The 24,006-nt window shown below is 40.3% G+C and overlaps 1 protein-coding gene, 1 long non-coding RNA gene and 1 other non-coding gene across 7 annotated transcripts; 1 reads left to right on the forward strand and 2 right to left on the reverse strand.

The window, feature by feature from the left end:
- The first annotated feature begins 934 nt into the window (after positions 1 to 934).
- On the forward strand, positions 935 to 13,392 carry trpc4apa (transient receptor potential cation channel, subfamily C, member 4 associated protein a). 2 transcript variants are annotated; one of them, XM_078947580.1, is made up of 19 exons: positions 954 to 1,147; positions 3,049 to 3,177; positions 3,659 to 3,803; positions 4,272 to 4,388; positions 4,522 to 4,579; positions 4,683 to 4,738; positions 5,699 to 5,827; positions 7,034 to 7,235; positions 7,327 to 7,512; positions 7,600 to 7,742; positions 7,831 to 7,962; positions 8,085 to 8,143; positions 8,235 to 8,420; positions 8,514 to 8,604; positions 8,703 to 8,843; positions 9,976 to 10,087; positions 10,163 to 10,275; positions 10,916 to 11,122; positions 12,368 to 13,392. In XM_078947580.1, exons 3-19 carry the CDS (start codon positions 3,774 to 3,776, stop codon positions 12,503 to 12,505), a joined length of 2,100 nt encoding a protein of 699 aa, XP_078803706.1. In that variant the 5' UTR covers positions 954 to 1,147; positions 3,049 to 3,177; positions 3,659 to 3,773; the 3' UTR covers positions 12,506 to 13,392. The 2 variants fall into 2 exon arrangements, with proteins under 2 accessions (XP_004069134.1, XP_078803706.1); XM_004069086.5 differs by lacking the exon at positions 3,659 to 3,803 and having other exon boundaries at positions 935 to 1,147.
- A 405-nt stretch (positions 13,393 to 13,797) lies between these two features.
- Positions 13,798 to 20,383, reverse strand: LOC110015165 (uncharacterized). 4 transcript variants are annotated; one of them, XR_002873304.2, is made up of 7 exons: positions 20,032 to 20,383; positions 18,853 to 18,936; positions 17,975 to 18,108; positions 17,674 to 17,767; positions 17,152 to 17,252; positions 16,747 to 16,815; positions 13,798 to 14,161 (listed from the first exon to the last, which is right to left on the reverse strand). It is a non-coding gene; the product is annotated as an uncharacterized LOC110015165 (long non-coding RNA). The 4 variants fall into 4 exon arrangements; XR_002873306.2 differs by having other exon boundaries at positions 13,937 to 14,161; positions 16,747 to 16,812; XR_002873305.2 differs by lacking the exon at positions 17,674 to 17,767 and having other exon boundaries at positions 20,032 to 20,243.
- mir499 (microRNA mir-499) lies at positions 17,366 to 17,462 on the reverse strand. The gene has a single exon (NR_107093.1). It is a non-coding gene; the product is annotated as a microRNA mir-499 (primary transcript).
- Positions 20,384 to 24,006: the final 3,623 nt, after the last annotated feature.

Here is a 24,006-nt window from a genome sequence, read left to right on the forward strand (position 1 = left end):
AAATTGAAAAAAAATAGTTAAACTTCTCACCGACTATAATTAATATGTCACATTGCACTTAAATGTTATGAATAAAAAACAATGAGAAAATGATGTGTAGTTTTGTTATGGTAGGGAGTTAACCCAACTAAATTAGAGGGTAACCTTTTTCGTCTGTCATCTCTATTTTGTTTTCCTCAGTTGTAAAAATTCAGTTTCAGAATTGATTTATTTTAAGCAATCCAAGGAAAAAAATTTTAAAAGAGATGTACATCTGCACTTAAACATATAAAACTTTAGATAATTAGTCACTATTTAATTGGAAAATAAAAAATAAAAGCAAAAGAGGATATACATATACCAAATCTATCCTACACATACATTCACATGTAAATAATGCCATTACTCATAGTCATTAATAGACCAAAAGTTTGGACACATCTTCCCATTCATTTGAATGAGAAGGTGTGTCCAAACTTTTGGTCTGTACTGTATTTGTACTTATACATACAATACATAATCCATTAAATACATTAAGTGTTAAGTTTGTCAAAAACAGTTTGCTTACCAAGGAGTAGAAGGAAGCAAACCTATAGAATCCCTTCCCTGCTATGCTTGAACTATTATTCACATTATTTTTACATATTCATCAAATTTTCGTTCAAAACTTCAATTTAAAAACATGACGGTATTTCAGAAATAACTATATGTATTACAGGTCAGGTTCAAAATAGTGTTTTATAGTTGACATCAGAAAAGATTACTAACTTCTCTAAAAAATAATGCTGCACTAAAAAAATGCTGCACTATTTTGCATAGAGTGGAAACCCAAAAATTAAAACAAAAACATTATTATTATTATTATCATCATCATTATTCTTCTTCTTATTATTATTTGTGGTAGTAGTTGTAGTAGTGATGTTACTAAACAACAGAGTGTGCGGTATATGTATCTGCCAGCAGAGGGCGCTTTATCACCTCCAGCACTTTATCACTGGCTTCCACTTCCTGCCTAAACAGTTGAGTCCAGGAAGAAGAAATGATGGCGACGCCTGTGGGGCTCGACGCGCCTTGCTTAAGAGGAAAACTGAGAAAATGCAGCAGTAATATCGTCACAAAGTTTTCGACCAGTAAAGTTACTGGCAGGGGTTTCAGTCGAGGGACTCAGGTTAGTATAACAACACGGCTAAGTAAATGTTCAAGAACATCCATGTAAACCAGGGGCTTGCGTTTGGAATCAAGCCCAGGCAGAAGAACAGAAACGAAGACAAGACGTCGTTTGGGAGTCCAACCTGGAGATTGATCGTCTGCTTGGTGGCTTAAAGTCGGGCACACATCGTTCGACAAATAAAACAAAACGTGTTGCCACGAATTACAGAATACATTTTTAGCATTTCAGTTAAAAGGCGTTTTGGATTCAGCAGGTGTAAACCGATAGCTCCGCTCATTAATCGGTCTTTTGTTGTTAGCTTTTAGCTTAGCATCAATAAATATGAGACTCAGTACAAAGTACAGCTACCCCAGGTCAGTGTTTATATTTTTATCGGACGTCATCTAGCAATTAATAGTCGTTAAATTACTTGAATCGTCTCTGTAATGACCATAAACGAAGATGATTAGGGTATGCTCATGCTAGCAAACGGGCTAACTGCTGCTAGCTAGCTGTCTTGTAAGCCAGTTGAACGGCTCAGAGGTGATTACGTAACAACAGACACTCACCGCATAACCTATCGTTTCCACAAGTAAATTTGGCGCTGTAGCCGTTTGGGATTAATTTAACCTTTATTTCCACTAAAGAAACAGTCTACACTACATTTAAAAGATGAAAATGGAAATTTACTGCAGAGAAACAAACTGCAGATTTGATGTCGACAGTTGAGATTTTGAATTTGGCCTTTTCTGTCTCTACTTCACATTTTAAATACCCAGTTTCTTTATCTATTGTTCTTATCACAGTTTTCTCTCTTTTAAAGGCACTTGTGTGTCTGCCCTGATGATGTAGTTAGACAATTGTGTACATCCACATTTTGCCATTGCTAACTTTTGCCTGAATGTTGTGATAAAACCTAGGAAAAGATGACTGTATAAACAGTTGTCCTTGTAGCTAGTGCCTTTAAACTGCACAAAGGAAGGGATATGACTTAGGTTATTTATTCAGTTAGTTATAGGTTGTCCTCTAATGTTTGACAAGACTCTTTGAAGTTTTACACTCAATTTACACAACAAGAAATACACTATAAATAGTATTGATAAAATTGCAAAAAATGATGAAAATGGCAAAAGTGCTTCAATGTTTTTGCAATAAAAAGATTACAAAAGAGTCTGTCCAGAAATTCAGCAGGATTTGTTGCACAAGGATCTGAGCCCAAGGAAATTTCTGTCCTGGTCAGTTCTTTTATTGTATCACAAAAAGTAATGTATGTTTCTGAAAATTTGTCATGTTAAATAAAATTTGTAAATAACTAAACTCTGGTTTCACAGTAAAGTAAATTAAACCATTTATGTGCTAAGAAATTAAATTAATTGACTTAATTACTTTTGAAACACCCAAACACTTGTGCTCTATATATCAAACATATTTAAATATGTTTGATCATTTTGTTAGATATACAGATATACAAAATGCCCCTTTTGCTTTTTTGTGCATCTGTAACTATTTTCTTTTTCTTTTCTTTTATCTTCTTGTCATCACTCTCCACTGTACAGCTTTGGAACAATACTGTCCTTTTTATTACAACACTAGACCCTTTTTTACATTTGATTGCAAGTAATTGTGATAAATTGTTTGGAAGGGGCAGTGTCAATTAACCAGTTTGGATTTCATGTTTGAAATCAAGACGTAGCGCCTCAAACGTGTTGAGAAAAATGTAGCAATTTTACATATTGACTGCTTTTGAAGGTTGTAACATGTTAAAACACAATTTGGTCTATTAAAACTGAAGTGAAAATGGGCGAAAGTTGATCATAATTTAAAAAAAAAGCTTTACAGGTCTTTAAGAAAGAGTTAAACAGATGCTATTAAAATATCTGTGCTGTAGTGTTTAAAAAATGCTTAACTTTGTGTTGCAGCTTCCAGCCGGTCTGCTCCAGGAGTCGGATAAACACAACAAGTGGTATGGCATCCCTGTTCTCCTCCAAAAGCTCTATGATAGCAGCCATCCCAACAGTGACCTTCTACAAGCCCACAGCTTTCTCAAGGCAAGCACATGGCACTAATCTGGACATTTTGAACCATGTCCCAAAAAACAGCAGCACACACAACATTTGAATGACTCATAAATTACAATTTTATACACATTAAACTGCATATGTTAACAATGCTTATGATTGTGTCTGTTTTCCCTCTGGAGCTGTGCACTTTCCTGTTTTTTGATCACTTCTTTTTGTATCTAGAAATGTAAATGGTATGGGTGTAACGGTACACGTAGTTGGACCGAACCCTTTCGGTACGGCACTTTCGGTTCAGTTCACTCTTGTACCTTTTCGGTTTGTTTATTTTTTTCTCCCCAAATGTATTAACTTTGCGCCGAGGCGGAATGTTATTCGCGGTATTCCGCCGGGACTTTCAATGGTTTCTGCACTCAGGTTGTTTTTGCTTTTACAGATAAAAGAGTTAGCGCAGAGTACAAGTGTGTGTGTGTGTGTGTGTGTGAACACATGCTCAGTTTGTGTTGCTCAGTTATGGAGGGTCCGAACGGGGAAGTGAACTCCGAAGGAAGATCCGCCTTCCACGGTCAGAAACGTCATTGCAGTTCAGGTTCAACGGCTGTTAGGTGACGGAGGTGACAGTGCGCATGTCCACAGGATCAGCATGGAACAATCAGGTCTACCAGAAAATAAATGTGCAAGTTAATTTTTCAGGCCAGTGTTGATTTTCCAAAGGTTTTGGTTCCTGGCAGATAATAGTTTTAATTATTTTAGTAAGCAGATCACCATCATAGGTCAATTTTATTTATTGTTATGTAAAACCAATAAATGCATTTTGCAAGTAATTTTTTTCTGCCTTTTTTGTACCGAAAAAATACAGAAAATAGATGGATAAAAACTTTATTAATATCCCAAGGGAGAAATTCAGGTGTCCGACAGCAAAACACACACAGTAAATAACAATAAAATAATAGTTAATAAAATAGTAGTTCATGTCAGGCAGATTTGTTAAACAGCCGTACCGAACTGAAACATATCGAACCGAGCCCTAAGAAACTCTGAATCGAACCACATTGAGATTTTAGCATATCGTTGCACTCCTAGTAACTGGCTAATAGTCATCTATTTTTTTTTTTTTTTTTTAGATATTGTCATCAAGGCTCTCCTTTGAAGCGATGACCTGTGTTACAGAGGACAGAAAAACTGCTCAGGAATCCACCTTCCCCAACATGTACACTTTTGACCTTTTTGGTGGAGTTGATGTAAGTTTTGTGGTTTTTCAGTTCAGTGGTTTGTTGTTGTTGATGCTGGAGACATTCAGGATGTCTGGTGTGCCCGTTTTATACGGAACGCCTGTACAAATTTCTAATAACCACAAACCTTGTTTCCTTTAAGCTGCTTGTGGAGATCTTGATGAGACCCACACTATCGATGCAGAAGAAAACCCCCAAAAGTAAGAAGAATTGTCACCTTTTCTTTGTTTGCTCTTAGGAAATTATGTAATTTTTATCCAAATCTACCTTGACGCTGACACATCTGTGCTTGTACCTCAACAGTGAATGAGGACTTGGTTAAAGACTGTCTAAGTGTTCTATACAACTGCGGTATATGTGTAAGTACTCGCTTTTTTTTAGGGATGTCCCGCTCGGGTATTTTTGGCCCCGATCTGATTCAGTCATTTGATTTTGAGTATCTGCTGAAACAGACTCCCAATCTGATACTTTAATACCATAAAAAATGAACAAACATAATAAATAGATCCAGTTTTCCCCCTTTTTTAAAATTGTATTAACCTTCTTTTATTACGCAACACTGAGACAGAGCACCTCTGTGAACAATTAAGCAAAAATAGTGCAGCTATCAACTAGAAAAATGTGATCATTAGTCATTAGAGAATGTTTGACTTATGTATTTCCAGAGCTATTGAACATTTTTCATCATATATCTCCCTTTGCAGCTGTCTGTTTAATTCTCATTAAAAACATTTTTTTTTACTTTAAATGGTTTTGATGGTCCTCGTTTGCATTAGGACAAAACAAGTTGTAAATGTTTATTGAAAGTTATTGGGCCTAGAAATCTGCATCTGTGAATATTTTGCTAACTTTATGAACTGAACTGTTTTTGTGTTTCCTGCTCAAACTATTTAGCGCTGATCACAATAATGAAAAAATAAGATAAATATCCTACATTAACTATATATATTAATTATATCCTCCGGCCTGATTTCCAATCACGTGATCAGATCGAGACATCCCAACTGTAAAATGTGTTACATAATCAATGTTCATTGGATGTTTTTGTTTTATCTGCAGCAGCAAATATAAAACCTTAATGGAAATTATATGTTCAAGATTAGATTACATTAGATTTGCTTTATTGTCATTGTCCGTTGTACAATGAGGTTGAAGCATCGCCATCAGTGCAAGAATAGCAAGGAAGAAACATCGTAATACAATATCAACAAACAGTATATACAAGTGTGCAAATATAAACTGTAATGAAGAGTGCCAAAATTAGTGTGCAAAGTTGACAGATGTAGTGATTGAGAAAAATGTTTACTCTTAATTTGTAGATCGAGGGCGTGACCAAGAACCTGGCAGCGAGGGATGACTTTGTTCTGTTCCTCTTCACCTTGATGACAAACAAAAAGACCTTTCTGCAGACTGCTACCTTAATTGAAGATATTCTAGGAGTCAAAAAGGTCAGTGTGTGTTTTATTTTTGAATTATTAAAAAATATATATATATATGTAGACCATTGCCCTTTAAACTGTTAGGGATTTAGTCACTTTACTCTTTAAGCCATTCTTGCTTGACAACGTTCTTGCTCATTTTTCTTAGAGGTGCAATTAAAAAATGTATAAACATAAATGATCTTCAAATGTGTAACTTCACTAAATCCATGACCCAGTTTTCCTCAGACTCGCGCTTCTAATAGCAAATAGCAAAACTTGATCATATTCCACTTTTTAGATGCAATAGATTAATATGAATCTTAATTTTTATTTCAAGTCACATTCATATACAGTGGAGTTAGTGCAGTTAGTGCATCTGCTGCTTTGATGCCTCACTGATGAAGTCCAGCACTGTGCAGCACACTTCCATAAACTAATATCTTCCTCGTGTTTCAGTAACCTTGAGTGTTTTAAAGGTAAAAAGATCAAATCAATTGACAGGACTAAATGTAGCCATAAGTACATCTGCCACATTGGTGCCTGAAGGTGTAGTGTGTCTGCTGTTTACATTTAATACACATTAGGCACAGCGATCTCCTTTTATACTCAGAAATCTAAGATTCAATTACAAGCAATCATATGTTCTTATATTTAAGTGTAAATAATTCTTATGTGCTTATATTGTAATTTCAGCTAACACTTGTTTTAACATTGAGGTAGCTGTACAAAATACAAATTACTATGGTAACAAAGTTGTTGAATTTGTCATTCTCTGGTGATTTTGGCCTAAAGGTGGGAACACCTGGGAGTAATCCCACATCCTCTGTCTCTCCAACCTCAAAGGGCCTGACAGTTTTAGAACCAAACCTTTTACAGTTATTTGCTTTTCAGCCACAAACATCCTTTTTATCTTTACATTCTGCTCAACACATTACCTCATTGCTTTAAGTATGGATGAAACAATCTGTAGTTATGACAAGTGAAGGAAATTTCTTATTTTTGCCGTTCAGTCCATGAAGAGTTCTTCAGAGAGAAAGCAAATTGTGTTCCTGTTGTCATTTTCTGATATTTTGCATTTTCTGCTAAACATTTTGATCATTTAAACCTCGTGTAACCTAATGAAGATTTTGTTTTCCGCGGTTATTGGGGAATTTAGCTGTTTTTAATGTGGCTGTTTAATGATTGTAATGGAATTCCCAGTTTGGTGACAAGTGTATCTGTTTGCATTTGAAGGAGATGATTCCCTTGGAAGGCATTCCTAATCTGTCGGGTTTGGTCCAAAGCTTCGACCAGCAACAGCTAGCCAACTTCTGCCGCATCCTGTCTGTGACCATCTCTGAGCCAGATGCTGGAAATGATGACAAGCACACTCTTTTGGCCAAGAATGCACACCAAAAGAAGACCGCCAGCCCTTCACGTGCAGAGATCAACCAGGGTAGGGCATTTAAGAAGTGCTATGGTCACATGGGTGTTTGTAAAGAAAACTTTGTAAAGGTTTTTACAAGATAGAATTATTTTCCCCACAGTGACTCTCTTAAGCATCCCCGGGTTTATTGAGCGTCTCTGCAAGCTGGCAACTAGAAAGGTGTCGGAAGCCACGGGGCTGAACTTCCTGCAGGAGCTGGAGGACTGGTACACGTGGCTGGACAATGCTCTGGTGCTGGATGCCCTCATGCAGATGGCTACTGAGGAGACTGAACAAAGCAGTACAGGTGAAGCAGCAGCCACTCGTAATGGAGCCTCCATCTTTATTTAAGTCTGGAGATTCACCGTGGCCTTCCTTGTTTGACTTCTTTTAGAGTCATCAGATGAAAGTTCTTTGGCCACCAGCCCCCTGAGACACAGACTGCCTCAATCCATGAAGATTGTTCATGAAATTATGTATAAAGTAGAAGTTCTGTATGTGCTCTGCGTTCTTCTTATGGGCCGGCAAAGGAACCAGGTACGTTTCTTTATCACGCAGGGTTTAAAATGATCAAATCTAAGCAAAGTTGAGTTACGTTTCCCACTGATGTTCTGCGTCTTCACAGGTTCATAAGATGCTGGCTGAGTTTCGGCTCATCCCAGGACTCAACAACCTGTTTGACAAGCTCATCTGGAGGAAATACACATCTTCAAACCACGTTGTGCATGGCCAGAATGAGAACTGTGACTGTAGTCCAGTACGAACTTTTCTACTAGTAGAATTTTTTTTCCTTCCATGGAGCAAATTTGCTCTTATTGCACCTTGGAAGAGTCTTGCAGATCACAGGGATGACTAACACTGTTTGTTTTTATCATGCAGGAAATATCCTTCAAAATCCAGTTCTTGCGACTTCTTCAAAGTTTCAGTGATCACCACGAGTAACAATCCCTTTCTCTTATTTTTTCCCCTCTTATGTATGTTTCTGCTCGGTTTGCTTTTTGTTTTAATCCAACATTATTTTTCTTCTAGGAATAAGTATCTCCTCCTGAACAGCCAAGAGCTTAATGAACTGAGTGCCATATCCATGAAGGCCAACATTCCAGAGGTGGAGGCTCTGGTCAACACCGACAGGAGCTTGGTTTGTGACGGCAAAAAGGGCCTCCTCACACGGCTCCTTGCTGTCATGAAGAGGGAGCCTCCTGACTCATCCTTCAGGTGGGAACCGCCTCATTTAGCTTTTTTTCGTTTGTAACAAGAAAGCACCCATGCATTCCAGCCTCACGCTTTGTATTTTGTCTCTTCGTGTAGATTCTGGCAAGCGAGGGCTGTGGAAAGTTTTCTCAGAGGAGCCACTTCTTATGCAGATCAAATGTTTCTCCTGAAGAGAGGGCTGTTGGAGGTAAAACAACCCGTTTTTTAATTAAAGACATGCATCGATGGGCTCAGTGTCTCTTTGAATGAGCAGCTTCTTACTGTCTGCCTGCATCCTATCGGCAGCACATCCTGTTCTGCATCATAGACAGCGGTTGCACCTCTCGAGATGTCCTTCAGAGCTACTTTGACCTGCTGGGAGAGCTCATGAAGTTCAACATCGACGCCTTCAAAAGATTCAACAAATATGTCAACACTCCAGAAAAGGTATCAATCAACTCCTTCTCAAAATTAAAAAACTGACTTTTTTTACTTTGTTAAAATTGCTGGAAAGTAATTTTAAAAAATGTATTTTTTACTGTGTTACTTACAACCTTGAATCCAATCACCAGCACCCCCAGTCACTGACCGGTAAAAAGGCATTTCTTAGATTATTTTAATTTTCATTGCTCTCTAGTTCTGAGGGATGTTTTATTTTGTTAAACTGCCAGATTCTGTCCTCCACGTGTTGGTAAATCACTTATGAAGCATGTCAAGTCGTTCAGCTCGATCACGTCTTAAATATGTTAACTACCTTCCGAAAAGCTAAGTTGAAAGCCCCGACACTTTAACCGACAAAACCAGGAGTTCTACCCAAAATATAGACTTAAGACAGTTTTTAAACACACCGGGTCCTCTCTGCATAATGTGCAGCCATAGACTCTAATGTTTCAAGAATTTTGCTAATAAAGTTGTAAACTGGGAGGATTTGAGTCTATTTTCATATTTAGAAAATACAAGTTTTTGTGCTGCTTTTGTTATTTTTGTTTTTGTTTTTTGCCCCACAGCTTAAAAGTCGGATGAGGCTGACGTTGGTGTCCCTTTTTTTGTTTACACTTTCTACAGTAAAGGGTCGGTTTAAGAGAAAATCTTTATCGCATTTTAATCTGTTGTAAAAAAGATTCAAATTTGATAGAGGATAAAGATCAAAATTTTCCTCAAAGTTAAGTGAAACCAGAAAAAAATCAAGACACCAACTTCAGCCTCCTAGACAGCAGTTTGTGATGGTCTAGCATGAATCTGGTCTGTGGTCACTGCTTTATTGTTCCAAATGAGAAAGTACTCCGTTTTGTTAGAAACAGTTCAGTCTTAAGGGAACCATTGCTTTTATTTTAAAATCATAATATACGTTTTTTTAGGTATTACGTTCATTTTCATCATACAATATTATGTTTCCTGATTACATTATGAAGACATCTGCTAAATCTGTGCTGCAGCTTAGAACTGTTTGGTGTGTTTTACTCTGCAAAAAGTTTTTTTTTTCTTGTTTATGTCACAAAGTATTTTGTGGGCTTGTGTTTTCTTGTTTCTCATTCAGAAAGGTGTTGTAAATAGTAGTAACCTTTACTTCCTTTATTAGTTCCAGGCTTTCCTGACTCAAATCAACAGCTCTCTGGTGGACTCCAACATGCTGGTGCGCTGCATCGTTCTGTCGTTGGACCGCTTTGAGAGTCAGACTGAAGACGTCAAAGGTAAATTTATCGAAACAACCTTTCAGTTTGGGTTTTGTGTAAGCGAGGTCTGACGGGTCGTTCTTCCTCATTCAGTGGTGGAAGTACTTTCAGAGTGCTCGCTGCTGTCGTATATGGCCCGGGTTGAGAACAGACTGTCCTTCCTCTTCAGACTCATCAACATCATCAACGTACAGACGCTCACGCAGGTCTAGTTTCCCTTTCGTTTTTGTGACGTCTTTACAAAGAAATGTGCTTCGTTGTTGTCGTGTTGGGAAAAGTGTCACACAAACTTCAAATGCCAGCAGGAAATCTATGGCAAGTTTTAAAAATATCCCAGTGCAGTGACTCTTGAGTCCCTTCAACTTGAATATAACAGCTTTTATTTAATTGGACTTTATTTTATGTAGTAAAAAATCAGTGTCATGGACTTTTCTCCATCCTCCTCTGTATTCATGGAGATTTTTTGGACAGAAATCCCAATAAGTGCTCATTGTTAGCATGTAGAATAGAATGCAGTACAAAAAAATCACGTTTTCATGCTATCCTTGTGTTAAGTTATGAATTCTACTAAAAATCACCAAAAAAGTAAAACAAACTACTAGATTTTTACAATATAATATAATTTTAAATTTCTCTCCAAACATGTTTTAGCAGAGACTGTTGTAAATTTCTAAATTTTAAACAGTAAAAATAAAATTCTACATATTATGTTTAAAATGTATGCTTTTGTGTGAAATAACTTCTGCCTTATAATACTTTTTAATTAAGTTTTAAATGATTGCAGCCACAGCTCAGCAGGTTAGTGTGACCGAGCAGCTCGTCTGACTTCCTCTCATCTGTCTGCAGGAAAACGTGAGCTGCTTAAACACCAGTTTGGTTATTTTAATGCTGGCCAGGAGAAAAGCAAAGCTCCCCTTCTACCTCAACGCTCTGCGGGAGAAGGAGTACGCTGAGAAGTACCCGGGCTGTATGCTCAACAACTTTCACAACCTGCTGCGCTTCTGGCAGCACCACTACCTCAACAAGGACAAAGACAGCACCTGTCTGGAAAACGTGAGTCGCCGACCTGGATTTCTGCATTCCACTGTCAACGTTTTTGTTTAGGACTTGCAAAGCGGCAAGCAGGAGCGTCGTATTTTTCAGTGTCAGGTGATCACATTGAGCGGCACTTTGAGCACTCTAAACAGGCAGTCGAGCTGCATTTTTGTTTAATGGTGAACATTTTTAACACTTTAAGAGGCTTTAAGCATTGCAGTAAGAATGTGACAGCTACAGCTTTGAGATCAAATCTACATTAAAACTCCCCCTCTCTAGGGGGAGCAGGAAGCTGCAGTCACTGCTGTACTCAGGGACTGTTTGTTGATTTTAAAACCCCCAATCCTACTTTTATTGTTGACAGTCCAGCTGGGGGGCTTTAAGTCCCATTTGTTTGACCCAACTGTGGAGTCAAACCCACACTCCACCTGTCTCCAGGCGACCTCTCAACCACCCTCCCAATCAGCTGCTTTAAATTCAATTCACTGTTTAAATTTGCTTAGGCCGAGAAGCTTTTCAAGTATTTGCTAAAAATATATTTTACATTTTGTGTTGCCGTCTGAGTTCTTCTTTTTATTCTTTCCGTTGGCTGTTAAATGTTCCAGTCATTTTATTTTTTTAATCAGGAAGTTTGACAGTTTTTATGTACATTTTCCACAATTATTAGACTATAAACAGGTTTATGGGAGCCGGTTTATGGTAGTCGGTTTAGCTCGCGCTGGTTTGCGGCGCCTTCCGTCCGTGAAACCAGGGTTCGAATCCGGGCTGTTCCCTGTTCCATTCTCTACCTCTGTGCCGGTCCCGAGCCCGGTTGCTTTGAGAAGGTTGCGCCAGGAAGGGCATCCGGCGTAAAACATTGCCAAGTTTACCATGCGACTTGTTCGCTGTGGCGACCCCCGATGGGAAAAGCCGAAAGAGGAAGAAGATTAGACTATAAACAGGTTTAAGCTGAAAAACAGTTTTCCTAATCTACACTGAACAAAAATATAGACGCAATACTTATGTCTTTGTTCTTTTGTCAGGAGATGAACTGAAAAATCTGAGATGTTTTCTGCATACATAAAATAACCGTTTCTCCAAATGTGCCTAAATCTGTGATTTAGACTCAGAAAACCAGTCTGTGTCTGGTGTGACCTCGCTTTGCCTCACGTAGTGCAACACATCTATGTTCTATGTTCCATTTTAGAACAGTTTATATTTGTTCTGTCTAATACTGACAGATAATACTGGTGCTGTTGTGAAACCCCTGCTTTCTCCCCCCAGAGCTCCTGCATCCCCTTCAGCTACTGGAAGGAGACGGTGTCAGTTCTTCTGGGCTTGGACAGGACTTCTCTGTGCGCTATAGTCCGCTACATCGATGAGCCCTTTGAGGATTTGGACAGGGACCTGCTGGAGGATTGAGCTCCAGCCTGTGAACTCTGTGCTCCAGGAATGGGACGGAGCAGACGGTTGCGGGGAGCTTGGACACCTAGAAGCGGTGACGGCCCTGTGGGCGCTCCGTGACCGCGCCGTGGTTGTAAAACCTCACCTTCTTGATATCCGTACCTTCGCATGGAGGCTGTCGACGCAGATGTGGAATTCGCCGGAAAAAAAAAAGGTTTTCTCACTAATTTACGCCCTGATTTTGAAAAGAAGAGGAGCAAAGCTGCTTGGATCGGTCACATGGTTAAACGGTTCTGACGTGCGTTGGTCTTCTGCTTTAGGAAAATTTACGAAAATTTATATAACATGTCCAAAAATAGAAGAATCAGAAATAAGAACCAGTTGTGAAACCTGATCATGATTCAGATGTGCTGGATGGTGGTGTATCACAGGGCTGCTGGGAGCCACCAGCCTCCCTCTCACACTACCCTCATCCTCTGTGCTGACTCCATTTCTTCACATGTGGAAAACAGAATCATATTAGAATTGCAGGGCCCCTTCATTGAAGCTTGGTTTTGCAGGTGGCTGTAGTTGATTGGCTCCACTCGGCACATGTAGGTAACTCGAGGCCCAGCTTACAGTGTTCCTCGCGCCAAAAAACCATTCGTTCTGTTGTGGCTTTAAAAGCTTTACCCAGGGAATCATTTATAGCTTTTTCCAAGTTACTTTGCTGGTTTGTTTAAAATGATGGATTTTAACTCTGGAAAAAGCGTGAAGTGAAACATTAGCACAGAGCAATGACTTTTATTGTTAAATATGTTATTTCATTTGTTAATTAAAAATATTTTCACTCTGTAACAAAAGTTCCGATGTTGTAAGAAATGCAATAGGATAAAATAAACTATGCAGGTGTTACTCTAAAATAAGACTCTGCTCAGTCATTTTCTGCCAGAGTTCTGGGGACGGTTTTGGGTCGTGTCCTCTGCATGAATGTGTTGATCTTAGAAAAGAAAAAGAAATCTGCTACAATGCAACAAAAATCAAATCATCACCGCATCCAAATTCAAACTCAGCATCTCTGGATGAGTTTTTCTAAAAGATGAAGCGACTTTGTCGTTCCAGAATTATTTTCTATATTTTGTTTGAGTCACTTGAAAGATTTAAATCTGCAGCTTAATTGTGTTTTCGTGTGAATCTCTGATTAGTTTCTTCGGCTTTTACATGACATCCTTTGGCAAAACTTCATTTACACTAAACTCATGCGGGTAAAAAAAACGAATTCTTCTGTTCTAACAGCTGTTCTCTGTAAAATGAAATAAACAGAGTCATAGTTAAAGATGAAATGTTTTATTTTGGTGTCAAAGGTCAGCATGTTACAGCATGTACTTCTGTAACTTTTCTTTCTCGTAATCTACAAACCAGCTGTAAGAGAGACTCTGAACTATGAGAGTTTAGCATCCAAGATGACATTTTCTGTGAAATAAGAGTTTCTAGAAGCCTGCAGGTTGCTTCCTTTAAAGGTCATCCAATCGGGTCCATGAACACGACTGGACGTGGATCTGGACGTGGATGCCGGATGTCCTCTAGGGTGACTTCCTTGGTTCCAGCCGTGGACCTGTGCTCCACCAACAGGTCCGTTTGCAGCACGGGGGTCCTGCTGGAACCGACTTGGTCAGCTTAGCGTTTCTGTGCTCCCTGCCGTAAAAACATCAGACATTACAGAGGATTCCAAAGAGGATTAATTACAGTTACATTTAGATTTTTAAATAGTTTAAGTGAGGTAGATGTTCCACTGCGGGTTGAATCGGTTTTAAAACAGGAATTTATAACCCTGATCATGTAGTGAGAAGCCTTCCCCACAATCCCGGTAACTTTAGTGTTCCTCAGGGTTCTCTCCTGGGACCAACGCTTTTTAGCTTTAATCACGATAACATTTTTTTCTTTTTAACAGATGCGTCCATTTTTAATAACACAAAGTTCCCCTCTGTCCTCCTTCACACCTTACTGACATCCTCTTTAAACGGATAGGCTACTTGTTGGCCCCAAATGAACTTCACTTTAAAGTTCCTCCATGTAAAGAGTTTGGGTGGTTGTTGACATTCATGTGCTGTCCCCTCACAGAATCCTCAACTTCTCATTCATCTCAGCAAGGTTCTCACTGCGTTTTTCTGCTGTTTGGTGTCCCTCTGGAAAACATCCACCTGTTCTCCAGCTGCTCCACTCATTTCTGATCCATCACTCCCCCACAGATGTGGGGTCACTGCACTTGCCTGCACACTTCTTTTCATCTGACCATCCCACTGTTACCTCTGAAGGTCTGTGACTGTGGTGGAAGGAGCTTTCATTTTAGACTCTGCTCCCCTGAGTCCGATCCCCCTCTCTCCCCCCCATTTCAAACTGAACCCTGAACTTGTCTGTTAATGACTAGTTATCCTCGACGTACAAAGACCTTTAGTGTCTGAAAGGTGCCTCATTAATATGACTTTAACCTGAAATATGAAAGACTACAGAGATTGGATGTTTGTGGGTTAGTTATATTCCCCCCCCAAAATCCTCTCTTTGGTGTTTCACTCCAGCAAAGCCTGGCCTCTGACTCCACCACACCTCATTTTATGGAATCGCTGAATCACAGCACTGCCTGGCTCAAAAGCTCCTCGGTTACTGTCCCTACACTTCCATCTTACCCAGTTTTCACATCTTTTAGTGTCTAAGGTTTTGTCTTCTTCAAGGGTCCTTAGCAAAAAATAGTACACTTGAACTTTGTTTTATTAAGTTTACTAGAGTATAACTATAGTAAGTTTACTATAGACTGTGTACGTATAACAGAATCTTCATTCTGAATTGGAAGATTTTAAATATATATAGATAGTATATGAAAATAAACTTTTTAGTGTGGACTAAGTATACTTGTAGTACTCTTAGACTACTTCATGCCTGAAAATGTTTTTGACATGAACAGTCCCCTCTGTAGATAAATTCTCTGTATGGTTTTATTTTCCAGTAGTTGGTAGGAGCTGAGGGATGACATATTGAATCAATCACTTTAGCTGCATTTCTTTCACTGTAAGATTCTCTGAAAATGGTCAAATGAAAAAGGACTGTAAGAATTTTTTTTCTGTGATTTTTATGACTTTAAAAGTGGTTTTTTTTTATACATTTCTGTTGCTTCTTCATAACTTCTGTTCTAAAGGAAAAGAATAATTTCTGTTGAGAAAAATGGATACAATTTCCTGCTTATGATTAGCAGGCAGAAGGAAACCTCGATAAAAGTAAAAACAAGCGTTTCCACTTTTGCTGTACCGGCTCTCCGATGAGGACAGGACCTTCACTGAAAGTGGGTCATGGAGGTGAAAGTGGGACTTTCCCCGTTTATTTATTGACTTTTCCTTGCTGCTTAATTTTTGGCACTTCTTCTGCAGCTACCAGTCCTATTATATTTAATCACATGAAATCAAACACCAAACGCTGCTTTTGATGTTTCATGGCTGCAGCCACACAGGCTTGCCAGGTTGGTTTAGTCCCAGCGAGGACGGGGTCTCACAGATGTAAATAGGGACCCTTGGACAGTATGGTCAAGGACTTAAAGGAGAGCCCGCCTCTGTGTTGGGGCCTCATCACATTTTTTCTTCAGTCCACACCAGGTGCCCCTAAAAAGGTGAGCATTTTTGTTTTATTTGTGAACTGAAGCCCCCTTTGAGCCCACTGGCTTTAATCCTCTGTCACCCGCCACGCATCCCATCAATGCATTTGCCTAGAAGTATAGGCGCCGCGGACAAAAGAGGCCAGGGGCCATCAGTGTCCAGGGAGGGGGGGGAAGTTGTATTTTTAGGGTGGGCTGAGCAGCTGCCACTTGACACATGTCGCCACCTGGCTCTGAGGACACCGTCTGCATTGTTGAAATTAGAAAGAGCGTAGAGAGAGAATGGCCAGAGACCTGCGAATGGGATATGTGTGCACGGCAGAAACTGAGGCCTTATTAACGGCAGGGCCACACACATGCCCGCTAACCAAACAAGGGCAAGCACACGCCTCACACACGCCGATAACATTACCCTTGCATGCCACTCGTGTTCCGGTAGGGCAGTAAATGCAAAGCTATAGTGTATCAGAGGCCCGGAAGGCTGAGCGTGGGATTAAACCTGTTGGGAGAAGCAACTGGTGCAGGAGGACCTTCTGAGAGCTCAAGGACTTTCCTGCACCCAACCCCACATTTTCCACTCTTTCAACACCACAAAAAACAGCAAAAGGAGGAAACGTCTTCCTCTTTACTTTGTTCATACCTCTTCTCCATCATCTTCAGCAGATACATCCTCGTAAACCTGTCTGGTGAAGCTGCTGGCAACAATCTGCTGTGAAGAAGATGAGAGAGGTAAAAATACAAAACAGGCTCAGCAGTTATGCAAAAAAAATATTTCAAATTTTAAAATCAAGCTGCTTGCCACATGTGTCTTTTAATTCAAAGAAACCCAAACTAGAATTATATTTGATAAGTAAAAGGTTTACTTTCAGAAAGATGAAATGACAATTTTAAAAAGGGAAAATATTAATTGATTCTCTGAGGATTAAAATGATTTTTTTCCATGCTGGTAATTCTGGCTGTTGAAATGTGTCATATGTTTAGAGTAACAAAACTAAACAGCAGAATAAAAAACACTGAATATGTAGAGATAAATTTTGAGTGTCACCTGCGTTCTCTGCAGATTCTGACCAAAGAGCCGCAGAGAAGCTTTCGCACATCAGCGCGGCCTGCCTGTGTCCTCTCTGGTATCTGATGGCTGTTTTTTACCTGGATGGAAAAGATAACAGGGGTGCATCAGGTACATTTTATTTATGGAGGTAAATGCCCACAGAAACCCTCTGCTCGGCCATGGCTCTCTCGCATGCAGAAAATCCCGTCGTGAAAAAGAGAAGAGTCAGCACAGACTTAAAGTGATGTTCATGTCATCATTGCCCTAAACATCACTGCAAGTCTTAACTGTCTCAGCCCCAGCTGTCCTCTGACGGCTCTCTGTGCGCTGACTGATGGTCAGAAAGCGACCACATTCAGGTCCGGTACCTAAATGACCTTTACCTGAAGCTTCTTCTCTACAGTCGGTCTCTGATGTTGCAAAACGGGTATTTATCAGATCCTGTTCTGATCATTTAAAAAAAAAAATATTTATTTTTTTTTATAACATGATCCCAATGTTGTAAAAAGTGAAACTCACATTTTCTCAAAGAAATTCCTAAAATGAGAGACTTTCTATGCTGATTTTCACACAGTTTTGATGAACAGCTTCAGCGTTGGACCAGATGGTCAAACTGCAAGAAGAGCAGAACAAATCTGTGTATTTGTTGAGTAGAGGCAGCGGTACGTCCGCCTTTGAACTGTGATGATGGGAATGCAGAAGCAACAGAACAGCTGACAAATCAAGCAGCATTCAAAAAGAAATGTAACAACTAGAAGAGTCCTTTAACAATAGATCTAGACTTTTTTTAATTTTTGTTATAGTGCGAAAAATAACCCACCTCATAGATCGCAGACACACACGGATGTTCAGAGCTCATATGGAATCCTGGCAAGCCGGGGGGGGGGGCACACCGTTCGGTTTGAACATACAGTCACATGTGGCTTTGGCCAGTGCTCCCACAGCATAGGCGACCTTTAGCACCCACACAAAAATACACACATGGAAGAAACGGGGCCTGTCATTCACACAGAAAGCTTCAGACACAAGGACAGGTGCGCACCTGACCGCACAAACATCATGAAAGGGATTTTTTTTTTTTTTAAAAGCTCCTGACGCAGCTCCTCCTGCAGCTTCTTGGATTACTAAAGTGAGTGATGCTCTGATTGATTTTCATATCCAACACAAAGTTCTGGTAAATCACTGTACAGATTTGGACAAAAACAAAGTCATTGCACAACAAAGCAAATGTTTAGTAAAACAAGAGATTAAAAAGATTCCAGAATACCTGGATGGTCCAGGGTTAGTTTCATTTACTCTGAAGATGGAAGAACTTCAACCAACCAGTGTAGAAAAGAAAAACTAAGCGTATTTGTTTAACAAACTGCATGAAAAGGTCTAGTCCACCCAAGAACCCAAAATGACCCCTTGACCAATATTTTCTGAGTATGACAGTAATCCCAACATCCCTTGCTGCACAAGACAAAGATTCATTTGCCTCTTTTGCACATTTTTCTCCTAATGTCATTTTTATGTACAATCAAAGTTTCTTGTTTTATTTCCTTTAATTAAAAAAAGGCCTTATTTTTCATTATGAATGTATGAAATGTACATTTATGAATGTCATATGTCACATGTGATTGGCATGTATACCGCATGTTTATGTTAGCTTTTACAAATAATACAGCACATGAAACTTTAGTGGGATTTTTTTCTCACCTACACATGAGATTCACTCGCCTAGAGTGACTTTTTTTCCCATTTACTTTCCACCAAACTTCTCGCTTTGCCTTTAAATCGTCCCTGTGAACAAACAAGTAGGAGGGAAAGTAGATATTTTAAATGAACCTCAAACCTCAACATTCATATATCTATAGTGGTTTAACATTGAAAAACCACAAATAAACAATTAACTATCTCATAAAAGCATCTGCATAAAAAAAGAATGGTCAGAACAAGAGGAAAGTGGCAGGAGTGAGCTGGACTGAAAAAACTCATGGAGACAAATTAAATTAAGTGTAATCCAATGTCACTTCATCCTTTTTGATATAAATGTTTGAAAAAAAAGAAATAGACGAAATTTTAAAAATGTAAAGAAAAAAGAGACAACTAAAGGAAAAGAGAAGCTTGGAGAACAGAGGAAATAACAGTTTCTTCCAGTAGATGTTACTCTAGGAGCTCACACAATCAAAACACTGAGCCTCGTTTTTATTTTGACAGTTCTTTAAGAACAAATTTTCCAAAAAAGGACAACAAGAACATGTGAAAATCGGATTAAAGCAGAAAAAACTAAGTGCTTGGTCTTAGTGGTCATGAAGGAGCTGAGTGACTTTGGATCTGCATGCACAAAATAAAAAAATCCCTTTAATGGGGACAAATACAAACAGTGACGAGATATTTTCTTCACAGTGTCTCCAGAGTGGAGTGGCAGAGTGGCATCTGCTCAGGTTCAAAAGGACAGAGGCAGTTGAGGCAGACTGATGGCACACAGGAGGACGAGGTCATGCACAGTGAAGCAGAAGCGTCTGTAGCAGGATGAAGCTTTTCCTCCCTTCCTGCTTTGTGATTTTTTTCCTTTTCTTGCTAATCTGTTCTTCATTCAGAGATTCACACTAGACTCAAACTCAGTTGTAAACTTTTTTGATTAAATCTGGATCAAATAAAACTATTTTCATCCAGTGACATAACTGTATTAATCTTTTCAAAGGATCTTGTTTTATTTTTCTCAAAATTCACAAGTTAAATGTTTTAAGTGTTTTTCAATATACATATAAATTGAGAATAAGAATTCCTTAAAAAATACTAAACGGTTATAGAAAGTAAAAAAAAAAAAAAAACAAGCATAAAGACAGACAGGCATCATATTAAAAAACGTTTCAGAAACATGCGCACTGTTACCTTGCAGGAGTCGTCCTGCCCGCGCGCCCCGCGGCGCAGGTCCTCTTTAGTTTTATGGAGTCTCCAAACTCTTCTCGTCCAAACACGGAGACAACTCCCCCCAAGACTGTACGCAGAACCGACTCCTCTGGTAAGAAGATACGAAGCCATTAGTAGTTTGTTTTCTGGAGGCTTTTCTCTGAAACTACGAGGGGCCAGAGGAGGCCGCTTCTGCGTAAACATCATGGCACCACACGAAAATGACGCAACAGAAATAAGTAGCTTGGAGGAAATTCTAGAGCGTGGAAGAGTCTCTTGAGAGAAGGCCAGACTGAGACAACACGTTGTTCGTTGATCTGAGAGAAAGCACAACGAAATGCGCCCCTCCGAGGTGTGCACACATTTATAGCGCGTTCCCCAAGGTCACGGTCAGTGGACATTTGTCCCTCATTAGCATGTGCCACCTCCTCAGAAGCCCATTGGCTGCTGAGCGCCTGTCTCAATTGACACAAAAGGAAAGCAGCGTTTTTGTCATAGCGCTAAACTCCAGCAGACTATTTTTGTATCCCACTTATTTCATGCAGCGTTCACACTGTCAGGGAGTGGAAGAGCCTTGTACTGGGAGCATCCCAGCGTGGAGGAATTCCTTACTTTCTTTGAAACTTGATAGACAGAACTTTAAGTCACGAGTTGTAGCTAAGACGTAATCTGAAAGTTAGGATTGATACAAGGAAAATAAAATATTAGAGCAGAAATTAAAGAAAGGGGTCAAATATATATTTAGATTTCATAGAAGGAGTCTAATCATCTCTTTCAACCACAGAGCTCCTGATCACAGACTGAGAATCTCAGAATGACATTGATGCCATGCACTCAGGTTGCCCTCCAGCCTAACAGGCTGCAGCCAGGATGTTTGCTATTGTGTGCTACCACAGATGAGGCAACTTTAGAAGAGATTATTTCAGGATCTGTGTGGCATTAAACTTGCCACTATAAATAGACATCATTTTATTTTTAGAGAGGAAGATGGCAAGAGGCAGTGTGGCTTCACAGTCCAGCGTCTCCCAAGGTTTAAGAAAAACCAAGCAGCCTTTGAAGAACACGAGCGTGTTTCTCCTTTGAAGCTCTTGGTCTTTAGAGCCAGATGATGGTGGATGAACTCGGATGCCACTGCATGTTGGACCGTCCTCTCATTGTCTCGCGAGCTCTGCGCTGCTCACGGTCCACGCTCCTGCCCCAGCCAGTCTGACCTTCAGAGCTCATGGGAGAGGTTGGTGGCTGGTATGGGAGCAGGGTGACAGTGCTGCTCGGGGAAGTGGGGGAGGGAGAGTGGACCACAGTTTCTCAGAATAGACAAAGCCAGTATTACTGATGGGGAAATTGAGCGTTAAACCGTTGTGCCAAATTTAGCAAAAGGCCTGGTTCCAAACGCTCCAGAAAGGGCTTTCTCTTCGCTTCATCAAGGAAACAAATTCCTATCAGGGATGTTTTTTGACTTGAGAGTCAGCCATCTTTGTTGACAGCGTTATCTGTGGCGAGCGCAGAGGTGCCGCTGTGATGGCTGAAACTTTCAGTCTGATAGAGCGGGCCGGGCTATTCTGGGACAAGAGTCACTTCACAGAGGCACAGGCTGGTTTATGTCCCATGTCACTTGGTGCACTATTTGAAAAGCTGGAATGCTGATAACACATGAGGAGGAGATGAATCCCGAAAGTCCCCAGAGCTGCTCGGCTTTAAATAAGTTCACAAACTGCGGCTCAAACACACACACACACACCCTGACAGACCCCACAGTCCGGGACGTGCAAAGCCGGCGTCCCGGCACATTTCTCTGCAGCCCGAGCAACAGCTGACTTCTCAGGCTCTCCTTGCTGTGTTCCTCAAAATCATTTAGAGCCTGATGTGGCTACTACTCATGTTTTGAAACTAAAGTGCAAATTCTTTTTTTCCCCTTTTTATATATATAAAAAAAGAAACAACTAAAAAAGAAATTGAAGGAGCGGCTGATCTGATTGTTCTGTTCTGCTGGGGATTTGTCTGCTGGCAGTTTGGTGATGTACAACCAAGAAGCTGACATTTTGGGCACGAATGCTTGATCTGGGGGTCAGTCACAGTTGCTTTAGATCATCGTGCACTGAATGCCAACAGACTTAAGTAGGAAGATGGAGAGGGATGGGGAATTATGACAGCAGCCATCGCCTTTCACCATACACACAACTCTCCATGTCTGGTGTAAAACTTTATCGACAACAAACGTTCCAAATTTTTAAACAATGAATGTGAAACTGTTTGGCTTTTTTTTAGCAAGAATTTTAGTTTTTTCTGCCAAAACTCTTTCTCTTGAATAGTGTCAGACGCAGAAATGTATCAAAGGCTAAAAAAGTGTGAATTTATAATTTTAAGAAGTACTTTAATTTAAATTATGGTTTATGGTTAGATCGATACTTGTTTTTCGTCTTCTTAGATGTGCAGCTGTTTTCTTCACTCTTGGCTGTTTATGAAGTTGCCTGCTCTGAGCTTCAGCAGTGACCTAAACCTGAGCGCTGAAGCTGTGATTCACTCTGGATCAAAGCATTCATCGCTGGTGGATATTTCTGTAATCGCCTTGCCCACAATACCTTGCAGCAACTGTGTGGGCTCAGGTCTTAGCCATGGGTTCATCGGCGTGGAGTCAGGCAGGCGCGTGGCAGAATTGCACTCCAAAGCCCCAATTACCCCTCCACGCCCTGCTCTGCTACTCCCCCTGTCATTTACCCGCACGCATACATGCAGCACAGCAGAGCCACTTATTAGTCTTTTAGCCATCAGTGTAATTCCTCTGCGCTCCAGACAATAGCCCATCTCTCATTGTACTTAGTTATGGCGTGGGTCAGAGGACCTGGGCCCCGCTGACCAGCCCTGCCCTCAGTATGCATGGAAGCTCTCAGCTGTCTTTCTATTTCGGGATGGTGGAGGCATTCCTGGGCCCAGCTGGGGCATCAGAAACAATGGGCAAACTGCCTTATCCAAACGCAGACAATCTGACGCACTCCAGCATCCCACTGACAGCCTCTTTGGAGCCCCCTCCTCCTCCTCAATGAAGCTGACAGAAAGGGTTAACAAGGCCGCACAGGCAGTGTTACACATCCCTCCTGAGCTGCAACAGTATGGAGGCAATGGAGACTTTCATCTTCTCATTAAAATAATTCTAAATATTTGGTAAAATCACAGTCTCCCTATCTTTCTGAAATAAAAAGGTCGTTTTCTGTTTTCTGCACCCATTATATCGTGTGGCTGTTAGTACGTGAGGAGTGGGGTGGACTTCCAGCAGGTCACCTGGGGTAAAGAAAAACGGCCACAGTGATTTGAAAATCACTTATAAACCTGATATTCACATTTTTGTAAAAAGAAAGTGAGATGAAAGTTAGTTTTTAGTGTTCCTCAACTCTTCTGGGTTCTGTTTTGTGTTGAATTTGCTTGTTGATGTCTCGTCCTTCCAGTCTGCAGTTTCTAAATGGCGATCCTACTTGAGCAAAAGGACTTTGAAAGGCACTTGTCCATGAAAGACCTTGACTCTGTAAACTCCCTGTCAAAATCCGTCATGGCTTCTCCTGATTTACTGCCAGTCCCATTGAAGGGGTTGTTTAAGACATCCAGAAATGCATGTGGCGGCGGCGGCGCTCTGTCTCTTTGCACTAATTGCTGTTTTAGCAGAGCTGCTGTCACAATGAGAAGCATTTCGTTGAGTCAGATGGCTGTTCCTTCACACTTTACACAGGCTCAGAGTTCTACATGTGCATCAAAGTGCCTACATGCACACCAACCCCATCGTCACCTCGGCCACGGCCCACTGTCGCCTGCGGCAACTGCAGAGCACAAGTGTTTCACACTCACATTGTAGGCTCTGATACTACTGTTACTTTGTCATCAGGCAGAGTCTCAACAAACGGACTCAGCAGAACCACATAAAAAGACTTTGAATCTAATTAGGTCATTAAAAGTCCTGCCAAAAGGGTT

This window comes from Oryzias latipes, chromosome 5, assembly GCF_053564925.1.
Source record: "Oryzias latipes strain Hd-rR chromosome 5, Olatipes_Hd-rR_3.1".
NCBI lineage: Eukaryota > Metazoa > Chordata > Actinopteri > Beloniformes > Adrianichthyidae > Oryzias > Oryzias latipes.

Coding starts and splice junctions, on each gene's coding strand:
- trpc4apa (XM_004069086.5), top strand. CDS start 1,019: ATGATGGCGACGCCTGTGGGGCTCGACGCGCCTTGCTTAAGAGGAAAA. Junction 7,963..8,084: donor AGAACTGTGACTGTAGTCCA/GTACGAACTTTT, acceptor TTTATCATGCAG/GAAATATCCTTCAAAATCCA. Junction 10,088..10,162: donor TCAGACTGAAGACGTCAAAG/GTAAATTTATCG, acceptor TTCCTCATTCAG/TGGTGGAAGTACTTTCAGAG.